At 33.8% G+C, this 12,596-nt stretch overlaps 1 protein-coding gene across 1 annotated transcript in view; it reads right to left on the bottom strand.

Annotated features, from left to right (window-relative positions):
• Positions 1-12,596, bottom strand: part of NCAPG (non-SMC condensin I complex subunit G) — a 47,876-nt gene that overhangs the window by 16,485 nt on the left and 18,795 nt on the right. Inside the window, exons 10-14 of the mRNA XM_079920932.1 lie at positions 12,006-12,095; positions 11,499-11,678; positions 8,711-8,821; positions 6,160-6,279; positions 173-400 (exon numbers count right to left, since the gene is read on the bottom strand). Of these exons, the coding sequence (XP_079777058.1) occupies positions 173-400; positions 6,160-6,279; positions 8,711-8,821; positions 11,499-11,678; positions 12,006-12,095 (729 nt within the window). The remainder of the gene's footprint in view (positions 1-172; positions 401-6,159; positions 6,280-8,710; positions 8,822-11,498; positions 11,679-12,005; positions 12,096-12,596) is intronic.

Here is a 12,596-nt window from a genome sequence, read left to right as displayed (position 1 = left end):
GAGAAATTAGATATATTAGAAGTGAAAGTAGGATTTAATTATAATATTCAAAAGGCAAATTTAAAAAAAATGTTAGCCAAGTTTAAACTTCAGCCTAAAAACTACAAAGAGGATAAACATATATATGCTGACAATTACCTTTCACAATAATAGGGCTATGATTATTTCTTACCTCGCTATCTAAAAAATCAGAAAGTAGTTTTAGAACATTCTTGGCTGTATCAGCCTCTTCTTCAGATTCTTTTGACTCTTGCTCTTCATTAGTGTTTACTTCTGCACCTTCACTTTGAATAGCTTTGATTTTTTTCGTTTTAAATGGTTGAAATCCAAATGCCATCAGTTGGTCAAAGATTGCCTTTAAAGCACTTATTTTTATTGTCACATCATCAATTTGCAAAACCTAAATCGAAACATGCCCCACCAAAAGCAAATTAGGTATATTTTTATTGTTTATGCTACATAAAATTAACATATATCTTATTATTAATCGAACTGCAACAACAGTGTCAAGTCTACATAAATATTTTTTAAAACTTAGAAGTTTATTTTAGTTATTTTTTTTATTTAGACCATGACACTTTTATATTTCCTTCAGAAAAATTCTGTCTTCAGTCAAAAAAAATCCCTGAAGTCAAGCTGAATTATATTATTTGTTCCTTTTATATACAAAAAAGTATATGTTTAACTATGATTTTATTATTTTTTTAAGATCTAGAAAAACTGTTCAATATATTGCAATTGTTTGGGGCCATCTATCAAGATAAAAACATTACATTCTAACCAATGAAAAGCATTCATTGGAACATCAGTACTCTTCTAGGTTATCAAGTTTCATTAAAGAAATTTTTCTTATTAGCTCAATAAATTCAGATTTCATTAATAGTGAATTCAGTTTTCATTGAACTGGACTTCTTTACAAAAGAAAGTGAACCATAAAACCCAACAGTTTCTATGAGTCTATCCTGAATCCATAAAACCCAGCAGCTTGTATGAATCTATCCTGACTTAAGAAAACCAAATTCTTACATACCAAATTTCAAAGCCATGAAAAAAATAGAGCTGAATATTTCTACTATGAAAAGATTTACTATATTTTTTAATACACTTAAATTTTGGTCACTGATAAGCTACTTGGCTATACAGCTTAGCCCATAGAATGAAGAAAAATCACCCACAAGTTGGTCAAATGAATGAATCGAGAAAAATGGCTCAAAATTACAAAACTTTGAAGGAAATTTCAAGACACATCTATTACATACTTTCTTATGGCAAGACTTGCAAATCTGCCAAAGCCAAATGCTTATTTATAAGAATGTACTGTCATGACTATTCACTACAAATTCTAAACATGCTACTCTCAACAGCATCTTGGTTTTCCTTGTCCTTCTCAGTCCCTCACTGGCTAGCAATAGCTCTCAATATTGGATATTTATTTAAGATTTCTAAATGAAATAATTTCCCTCTCCTGCCTTTCTAACAAGTGTGGATATATTTCTTAAGTCAATTTCTATTACTAAAACTTGATTTAAAAAAAAAACTGATTTCTTACTCCCCCAAAATACTGCTCTTTTCTCTTAATCTAAAATCTTCCAATGATAGCTCTGAAAATACCTTTATAAAGATAAATAATTGAATCTACTCAGTGGTTAAATTCTTTTGATTGCGAACCCCTTTGAGGACCTAATAAGAGCCCACCTCAAAATAACAGTCAAAATATAGGCAAAATTCCACAAACAATTTATTTTACTGCATTTGTATCTGGTATCATTCACATTTTTTTTTTTTTTTTGTGGTACGCGGGCCTCTCACTGTTGTGGCCTCTCCCGTTGTGGAGCACAGGCTCCGGACGCGCAGGCTCAGCGGCCATGGCTCACGGGCCTAACCGCTTCGCGGCATGTGGGATCTTCCCAGACCAGGGCACAAACCCGTGTCCCCTGCATCGGCAGGCGGACTCTCAACCACTGTGCCACCAGGAAAGCCCCTAAACTTTCATTTTTAAAAATTTTAATTCTATGACAAGGCTGCTATTAACTGTTTTGATTTGAAATTAAGGTAAAATTATGGAATGGTCTTGATAAGAAACATTCATTTATTTTTCACATGAACTTGATTTTGACAATTCTTTTTCACTACAGAAAATTATATAGGAGCAAACAGTATCAAGGCTCCTATAGCTCCGTCAAATGGGGTATGAGTTAGTATTAAATAGCTTCCTAATGCTCCAGGACACTTGTAAGCATTAAATTCATATTAATTTCTTCTGTCTGAAATGACCAGAACACTTATTATTGATGTTATGTCAGCAAAAATTAAAAGGATCAAATCCACATTTCATCTTTAAAAGTCAAGTGAATTTATGTGTCTTTGGAAAGAGTTCTATGGTATTTCTTTTGCTGCAGTACTAGAAATTTTATATAGTTGTCTAACTCTAATCTCCTCTACTTGAAAACAACAACTTCTCAATACAATTTTTCAGAAGTACTCATAATGGTATATAGGGCATCTTAATGAACATTTTACCTCATTTGTAGAGTAAAAAGCGCTATACTTAATAAGCTAGACATAAATGAACCCTTCACTATCAAATTTTCTAGTAAGATTTTTCTTCCACTTAAATAAAAAGTAATGACCAGGGGTCAATCTAGCATTTAATGACCCATCCTCTAGAAAACCAGGAAATTGAAATAGAGAACTTACTGGTTTAATTTCTTAGCAAAACCTCTTTGAAAATGTAGTATTTTATTTCCTGGGCACCTATAAAGCCAATAGATTTCAAAATAGTAAACAAGACTCCCTTTAGAATTACTACCAGAATCACTCATGCCAGTACCTGCTGATATAAATAGTAATGACTTTGTATAACACAGGGAGATTCATTCATTCATCCTGGAGCAAAACCAGATGTATGGCCAAGCACTATAAATGATTCATCCGGACAAAGTACCAAGATTTTTCTTCCAGTTTCTTTGAAAAGAAACTGTACACCATTTTAAAGATAATACTTGACATTCTAAGTTTCCAAAAGGATCTCACAATAATAGAAATTTTTCTCTGATAACAAGCATGCGATGATAAATATAAACAAAGCACTGTCAGGAATTTAATCCTTGCACATTAAATGAACTGATTAGATGTCAAGTACTCCAAAAAAGGAAATTACAACAAAATGAAATTTCTGAGGACTGCCTTTTGACAAAAGTATGGTTTTAATTTTCTTCCTTTGATACAAGTCACAAACAGTTTGACCATTTCCAGAACACATGACTTCCCCAATTTCTCCCTAATTGTATGTTTTCTTTTTCTTGGCAATGTCATATGCAACATTAAAGGATGCTTCAAGATAAGGATTTTATGTTGGGGGAAAATTCAACTATTGGTTGAGTCTTTTAATATAATCTTCATAAAAATGATAATCCATGTTGTCATGTGTTATTTTCATGTTGAACATGCAAAGCACTCCCATTCACCTGTTGGCAAGCAATTTGCACTAAAATTCCTTGCAGCTTTTTTATCCCATTACGTTTGACAACACCAAGAGGCTACATGAATCACACTGTCTTTTTACAGGGGGAGGTGGAGGGAAGTATATTTTCCAAATAAAACTAGGCCCAAAAATGTTAAAAACATGTCCAAAGGAGTTAAAAAGTCAAATGCATTCTACTGATACACTAGACTTAATCCCCTCTTGTCTACTCAGTAGCACTCTAGCAACTGCCCTCTCTTCCCTATATTGTTTTTTTCCTTTCAAATGGGTCATTCTCATTAGGATTCAAACAGGCTGTAATTTTCTCCATCCTCAAATAATTCAAACCAAACCAAAAACTCTTTTTACCCCATATCCTCTCTTGCTACCACTCCATTTCTCCATTACTCCTAACAAAATAAAATCTTGAAAGAGTAGTATACACTGGCTGTCTCCAATTCCTCTCCCATAATTCTCTTTGGACCACTCCAACAGGCTTTGCCCTGTGCATAAACTAGGGCACATGAAAGTCACCAAACACTTCCTTACTTGCCAAAAATGGTCAACAATGAATCCTTATTAACCTGTCACCAGCATTAGACAGTTAGGTCACCCTGGCCTCTCTAAAATACCATCTTCACTTGCCTTCTAGGACATCACACTCTCCCCTAACTATCTACTTCACCTTGGTCTTTACTGGTTCCTTTTCATCTCTCTTACCTTAAATGTTACCTGAGGCCTAGGGAACTATAAAGTTGAGATCTCCTCTCCAACTATACTCATTTGTCAGGTAACATCCAGTTTCTAGGCATTGGATACTATTATAGAATAAAGACTTCCAGATTCCTCTCCCCAGCCTGGGCCTCTCTCCTATCTCCAAACCCACTTAAAAATGCCTATTCAGTATATCCACTTGTACCTCAAACTTCAAACTTACCATGTCCAAAACTGAACTCCTTACCTCACCTATCTGCCGTAAAACCTGTTATTCTGTTTTCCCCATCACAGGAAAGGGCAATTCCATCTTTCCAGTTATTCTGGCCAAAATCCTGTTTTCTTCCACTTCTTTCTCTCACACGCCACATCAAATTTATCAGCAAATTCTATAGACATTGTCTTCAAACTTAAATTACCATCACTTCTCATGACCCCAGTAATCACAACACTGGTCCAGGTCATCATCACCTCTTTCCTGGATTATTGCAATAGCTTCCTTATGAGTATCCTTCCTTCCATACTGTATCCCTATAGTTACTATAAGGGATCTGCAAACTATGACTCATGGGCCAGTTTGTTGCCTGTTTTTATACAGCCTCCAAGTTAGGAATAATTGTACATTTTTCAATGGTTAAAAAATATCTCATTATATGCTAAAATTATAAGAAATTTAAGTATCAGTGTCCATAAATACAAGTTTTACTGATCTACAACTACGCTTATTCAATTATGTATCATCTATGGATGCTTTCATACTACCACAGCAAAGCAGCAGTTGAGACAGACCATATGGCCTGCAAAGTCTACAATATTTACTCTCTAGACCTTTAGAAAAAAGGTTTGCCAACCAACCCATGGTCTAACCAACACTATATCCAGTCACAGCATAAAAATCCCCTACTCAAAATCTTCCAATTCTGGGACTTCCCTGGTGGTCTAGTGGTTAAGAATCCACCTTCCAATGCAGGGGATGCAGGTTTGATCCCTGGTTGGGGAACTAAGATCCCACATGCCACGGGGCAACTAAGCCCTTGTGTTCTAGAGCCCTCAGGCCACAATTAGAGAGCCCGTGTGCTCCAACGCCCGCACACCACAACTAGAGAGAAGGCTGCATGCTGCAATGAAGAGCCCATGCCACAACAAAAGATCCCACATGCCGCTACTAAGACCCGACACAACCAAATAAATAGATAAATTTTTTTAAAAAAAAGAAAATAAAAACTACCAATTCTTTCCCATCTCATTCACTGTGAAGGCTACATCTTTACAGACTAGAAATCCCTAGAAGACATGGATGACCAGCTGCCTGCAAATCATTTCTCCTACTATTCTCCTCTTTGCTCAATCTGGCCTAGCCATATGAGCTCCCGCTCCTTTAATATGTGAAGCAGAGTCCTACTGATGGACCCCTTCCCCTGCTCTTCCCTCTCTTTGGAAACCTCTTACCCAGATCTACAAAGTTCATTCTCACTTCCCTCTGGTAACAGCCCAAATTTTGACTTATTAGTGAGGTCTTTCTAAACCAAACTGCTCCTTTTCCCTATTTCCAGTCCTCATTCCCCTTCTCTGCTTTATTTTTTTCCATCTGACATACTACATATTGTTTATTTTTCATTGTGTATTTCCTCTTCTAAAATGTAAGCTCCATTAGGACAGCAACTTTTATGTTTTTCATTACCTATCTTATTGTTTTCTAAAGTCTATAATAATGTTGGGCATATAATATACACTCAATAAATATTTGCTATATGATTAATTTTTTAAATACCTTAAATAATTGACATTTCATCTTTCTTCTACAAAAAAGTTTTAATAACAAAAAAATCAAAACATAAAAACTGAGCCCTTAAAAGTCATCCATAATCATCATCATCAAGCCCTGGAATCAATTAAACTTAATAACACTAGCAAAATCACCACAGATTGAGTATTTATCTCAAGAAGTATAATCAAGATTTTAATCACAAGATAAATCCTACCTGCAATAGTAATACAAAGTGTTTACTTGCAAAGTCCTGATTCTGTAGTCCACAGCATCCCAAGCACAAAACAGCCAGATTTCTTACTGTAGGATGAACACTTATTATTCCAGGAAGAATCTAAAATGAATTAGAAATTAAAATAATTTTGACTAGGATAAGAAATTTACAATAGTATATTTTAAAAAATGCAAATTTCTGTATGATTTTGCAGACCTACTTCATTTCCATGTAGTCTATTAACCCAAAAAAGTCAACTTTTGGTTTAAAAAAAGGTAAATATTAAATCAGTAAAACAGAAGAATACAGTCAGAGCAAAATATAGTCTGATCATGAGATACCTTCCCTCCACCTGCCGAAACTGACTCAATTGCTTCCCAATGCTCATAGAAAAGATAAAACCCCTTAACATAATATATGATACACCTCATTCTGTAGTCTTTCCCAATATCACCTTATACCATGCTATCTCTTGCTCTCTGTTTATTCAATTGAGCTGATTTCAACGCCTCCCATTCAGTGCTGTCCACTAGAAATATAATGCAAGCCAAGTATGTCATTTAAAATTTTTTTAGTAGCCACATTAAAGTGAAAAGAAAAAGATGAAACTAATTTTAATACATTTTATTTTACTCAATATAGACAAAATATTATCAATACAACATGTAATCAATGTTAAAAAATTGAGATTTGTTTTTTAGCTGTGGCTTTTTTCATGTTATAAAAAATTGAGATAATCTCTGTTGTCTGTACTAAGTGTTTGAAACCCAATGTAGTTTTACATTTATAAATATGTATAAATATATATATATATTTGGACTAGATTTAATAGCCACAGGTTTTTAATATCCACATGTGGCTGGTGGCTACCATACTGAAGAGAGTAGGTCTAGATCATTCTTCCCTCTTTGTCACATAGTTAACGTCTAACTCAAACATCACCTCAAGGTCACCTTCCATAAATAGATGAAATCTCATTATCATAAATTCACATATGACCATAAAGCTCTTCTTCATAGCAACTATCAATGGCATAAGCTTTCACTTGTTTATTTGATTGATGCCCCCCCTCACTTGACCGGAAGATCCAAAAAGGGCAGTCTATATGTGTTCTGTACACCATGTGCACTCTATCCCCAGCACTGGGTGTATAGATGTTCAATAAATATTTGTTCACTTAATATATGATTTTTATTTAAAGCACAGTAATTTCATTAAAATATTATAACTCCTATATTTAAATACCTTACTCATTTACATCCCTCTATAGTCTCTTTCAATCTTTAGAAGATTGTTTTTATATACTTAAAATCATTATGACCATTCAATTTTGTGTTCTTTCTTCCCTCAATAGTGTTTCCCCACATATATATGTAAGTCTTCATATTTACTACTTCAATTGTGCAATTAATTATACCATCATTTATCATTCTCTTGCAATAGAACCAGACATAAAGTATACAAGCAGAACTTTAACAGTATCACTTTTCACTAGATATCTGCTTTGTTAAAAATAAAACTAAATTCTAACGGTTTAACAGATCTAGTTTTAATCAGCTCTGGACTGTTATAAACAATAATTGGTTTTCTTTACTACATTTAGAAACTCATGACAATCCAAGGAACTAGATTTTAGATCACATTCATTGGCTGTTTTTCACTAATCCCAAGTAAAAACAATTTGGGGAGAATCCTGGAAGAGTTTGGATACATTCAAAATTTGCTTTGGATAAGTAGCACTATTAAAAAGAATACTCTAAAGCTGCATGTCTAATACTGTCGCCATTAACCACATGTGGCTACTGAACACTTGAAATATGACTAGTCCAGATTGAGATTGTGCTTTAAGACTTAGTATGAAGAATAGAATGTAAAATATCGCAATAAAATATTGATTAAATGATGAAATTATAATATTTGGGGTATACTGGGTTAAATATATTAAAATATATTTAAATTAATGTATATTAGAATTAATTTCACATTTCTTTTTAATTTTTAAATGTGGCTACTAGAAAATTTAAAGTTACATGTGGTTTGCATTATATTTCTGTCAGACAACGTGGTTCTAAAGGCTTGAGGTATTTATATCCCTCTGGTCAGTAAAATGGAGATTACCTATGAAGGGTTACTTTAGTAAAGTCCTTAAATATATAATAATAAACAAATTCCCTTCACAGGGCTTACAATGTAACCTTCTCAGTCTTTCTACACAGCAAGATTCTGGTACTTAAATATTCCTTATATACCTCAGTATTTCCTCTTACTATTCAAAAAATGAAGATATTCTGCATCTCTTTCCAGCATAAAATAATTTTTTCAAATTTTCTAAAGGAATAATTATAACTTATATACCAGGTCATTTACATGCATTATCTTAATCTAATCCTCACAATATGAAGCAGCCACTGTATTATTTTTTCTTTTTTACCATTTATATTTATCAGATGTTTAAAATCGTCTTTTCATTCTTTTGAACCCCAAGGAACATATTACTTATAAAATGATGAAGGCGCGAGCTAAAATAAAGCCTCAAAGTGCACCAACATACCAAAGATTCAATGATGCCATTCATGGTTGCACCTATACCTGTTGAAGTGCACATCTGTTTCAACAGTTCATAGCACAAAATAAGACACTTCTGTAGTGTTTCAGCATCATTCTAAAATGAAACACAAAATATTCAGCATTAGTAAAAATATATTCTGCCCATCCCTTAAATGTTTACTTTCTCGAGGCTTTTTGTCCAAGATATGTTGTCTCTATACACACTTCCTGCACAACCTTATCCAGTCACAAAACTTACCATTTATAAGCTGGTTCAACTATTTTCTAAGTTTCAGATTCATATATAAAACTGCCATAAGACATTTCCTCTTGTATGGTCCACAGGCTTCCCAAACTCAAAATGGCCAAAAGGGAACTAACCAATCATTACCCAAATTCCTCCTCCTGTGCTACCTCCATAAATTTCACTGCCATCTACCCAGCTGTCCAAACCAAAAGACCTAGGATACATTCTTGACTCACTCTTCTCCTTGTTACTAATTCTTAAATACTTCTCAAATCCATCACTTCTTTCCATATCCACCATCATTATCTTGTTCAGACTGCACTCATCTCAATCCTACATTACTGTTAACAGTCTTCAAACTAGTATGCCTGCCTGCAATTCATTTCCTGAGTAACAGTGATCTTTATAAGACATAAATCTCATCTTTAGTGGTTCACCATGATCTTTGGGTAAGGGACAATTTTTAAAATATTGTTTATACAAGGCCTTACATGAATTGGCCCTTAATTTCTTCCCCCCAGATTTATCTCTTATCTCTCCACCTCAATTCTTTAGTCATGTGGACCTGAAGTTTTTAAACACAACAGGCACTCTTTAACTTCTAGGCCTTCACACACGTCATTCCATCTGCCTATAACATTCCCTTAACAACTCACTGAGGAGAGATGACACAGAGTGCATTAAAAGCACAATCAAAGCCACTTGCCTGGGTTTGAATCCTGCCTCTACCATTTACTATCTGTATAACTTCAGGCAAGTTACTTGCCTTCTATAAAGTAAGGATAATTGTACCAATTCCATTAGGTCATAATGAGAATCAAATGAATTTATACTTGTGAATACCACAAAAAAAGGATCCTGTAACTACTTGCTTATATTATTTTTATTCAAATCTCAAGCTGAAACATTTCTTTTGGGGAAGCCAATACCACCCTCTCCATAAAACCCCTATACTTACCTGAACATAGCATTTATTATACTATACTGTAATTATACTGTAATAGATTTATAACCCTTAAAATAGGACAAGTGAACAGATAAATGGTCAAAGCAGGTAAAGTTAAACAGATAATAATAACCATGATAGATCACCCTAGTTAAAATTTTCCTAATTCAGACCTGCAGTTTATATCATTTTTCAGTTTATATTTTCATTTTTCACTTTAAATTTGCTCCTCAAATTTAAGAGCCTATAACGATCCATTGACTTGGTCAAACAAAAGAAATAAGCTACTTAGCTATGAAAATAAAATTCAGGCATACCCACTGGGAAGGTAGGGTGTTAGAGCAGGGATATCTATGGCTGCAGAGCTCAAGGACATAACATAACTTACAAAACTCTCCTGTATAGTAAACTCTTCCCTATCCAGCATTCTCTTTATAAGAATAATCAGCACTTCCCAAACCAAAACTACAGTAATAAATGATGTTTACTACAAAAGGCAAGATCCTAAAAGACCTCCTGAATTAAAGTTAATAGCAAATATTATAGTAATTGATACCATTTTACCTTACATTAAAATAATATTCATGTATCAAATACAACTAAGTTAATTAAAAAAGACTGCTGAAACGAAGCTTTAAATGTTATTAGATATATGTTTAGTATTTCTTTTTTTAAAAATTTTTATTGGAGTATAGTTGGTTTACAATGTTGTTAGTTTCAGGTGCACAGCAAAGTGAATCAGTTATACATATACATATATCCACTCTTTTTTTTTTTTTTTAAGATTCTTTTCCCATATAGGCCATTACAGGGTATTGAGTAGAGTTCCCTGTGCTTTACAGCAGGTTCTTATTAGTTATCTATTTTATACAGTATTTCATTTAAAATAACAAAGTTACTTAGCTTTTTCTAAAAACAAAAGAGTAATTAAACTTTAAAAAAATATGTGTATAATTGCACTGTTACTATAGAAATTCTTTTCCTAGCAGTGGAAAGGTCATGAGTCTTCCACAAATAAGAGAAAGATGCATTTTCCTTTTCTAAACCATTCAAGACAAACAAAACAGAACAAAACAAAGAGAAGGAAACCACTGGAAAGCAGGTTTCCTTGGCAAGGAAGAAAGACTTCAGATTCTAGGGATTAGCATGACAAGGGAGCAAATCAAATAAAGTCTTAGCTACAATAATTAAAGTTCATTAAAGCCTTTCGAAGTTCAAAATAGAAAGGAACAGGCGGAAAAATATTATTTTTGTATTAGTTCATGGTATTGTTAAAAATCCCTCCTAGGGCTTCCCTGGTGGTGCAGCGGTTGAAAGTCCTCCTGCTGATGCAGGGGACACGGGTTCGTGCCCCGGTCTGGGAAGGTCCCACATGCCGCGGAGCAGCTGGGCCCTGTGAGCCATGGCCGCTGAGCCTGTGCGTCTGGAGCCTGTGCTCCGCAACGGGAGAGGCCACAATGGTGAGAGGCCCGCGTACCACAAAAAAAAAAAAAAAAATCCCTCCTAAGTGAATATATTCCAGCAGCTGAGTTAAGAAAACAAGGTTTAGTTGAGATGATTAACAGTAGCTGAAATTTAATATGAAAAATGTATCTATACCTTCTCTATGTGGACTTCTTTAATTTCAAGTTGCTCTGTCTCTTTCAATAGGTTTATTTTGGCATCTTCTAACGCTTTTACTTCTTCTTTTAATTCTGATGCTTGATTAAAATCCTGTAAGTTAATGCAATTTTCCAAAGCTGCTTTTGCCTCAATAAGTTTAACTTTTATTTCAGCCATCTAAGAAAAGATATAAATTGTGTAAACACCAAACAAAAACTATTAATGTGAAATCTGTAGCAAACTGAAGAGTATTATTTAAAACCATTTCAACCATCTAGAAGTTAAGCAGTCAGGTACATACAGAAAAAGTGGTAGTCTTCCTGAAACAGAGATTGGCAAATCTTTCAGACTGACATAATCTGATAACATTTTAGATACTCTTATATAGTTTAATAGTTAACCAATAATTTGACTTTGTGCAATTTTGAAAATGTACAAGAAGAAATAAAAGACTTGTGCAATTACAATATACTCAAGCATTTCTTTAATTTAGAAGACAGTTACCTTGAGTTCCTTCTTTCTTGCATCAGCTGGATCATTATTAACACCAACAGTAACAATGGGTGCCCGAATCTCTGAGATAATTTCTGTAACCTGATAAGTTATAATTCAGAATACATGCTTTAATATATGTTATATATCAGAAAATGACATCGAACTGTTATACAAAACTCCAAACTGTATCCACAATCTCTTGAAAAATAGAGCAAAATATACAAGCAAAAATGGCACACATTCTATTTGCTAGACAATTTTAGAAAAAAAATGACCAAACAATACATCTGACTAAAAACCCTTAAGATTATGGGAAGGTAAATAGGCACATAGACACTGAAGATAAATTCTCTTTCATATAGTGCTTTAAAACAGAAAAAATGAAAAGAGCATCTAATCTTAGGCACCATAAAACTAAAATTTTCTGCCTAAAATCCTCAACTCCCTCCCTTGTTCAGCTCCAATGGAAGTGGAATATAAAAAATTAGAATACTCTTTTATTCTTCCTTTGGGTATACAAGGCATAAATAATGACAGCAGATTAAACACTTTTCTTTCAGAGCCACTAGGCATTGGAGTTGGCCAATTCAGGAAAAAGCT

Source organism: Stenella coeruleoalba (assembly GCF_951394435.1).
Source record: "Stenella coeruleoalba genome assembly, chromosome: 4".
Classification (NCBI taxonomy): Eukaryota; Metazoa; Chordata; class Mammalia; order Artiodactyla; family Delphinidae; genus Stenella; species Stenella coeruleoalba.
Note: the sequence above shows the minus strand (reverse complement) of the source record. Positions and strands in the feature narration are given on the sequence as shown.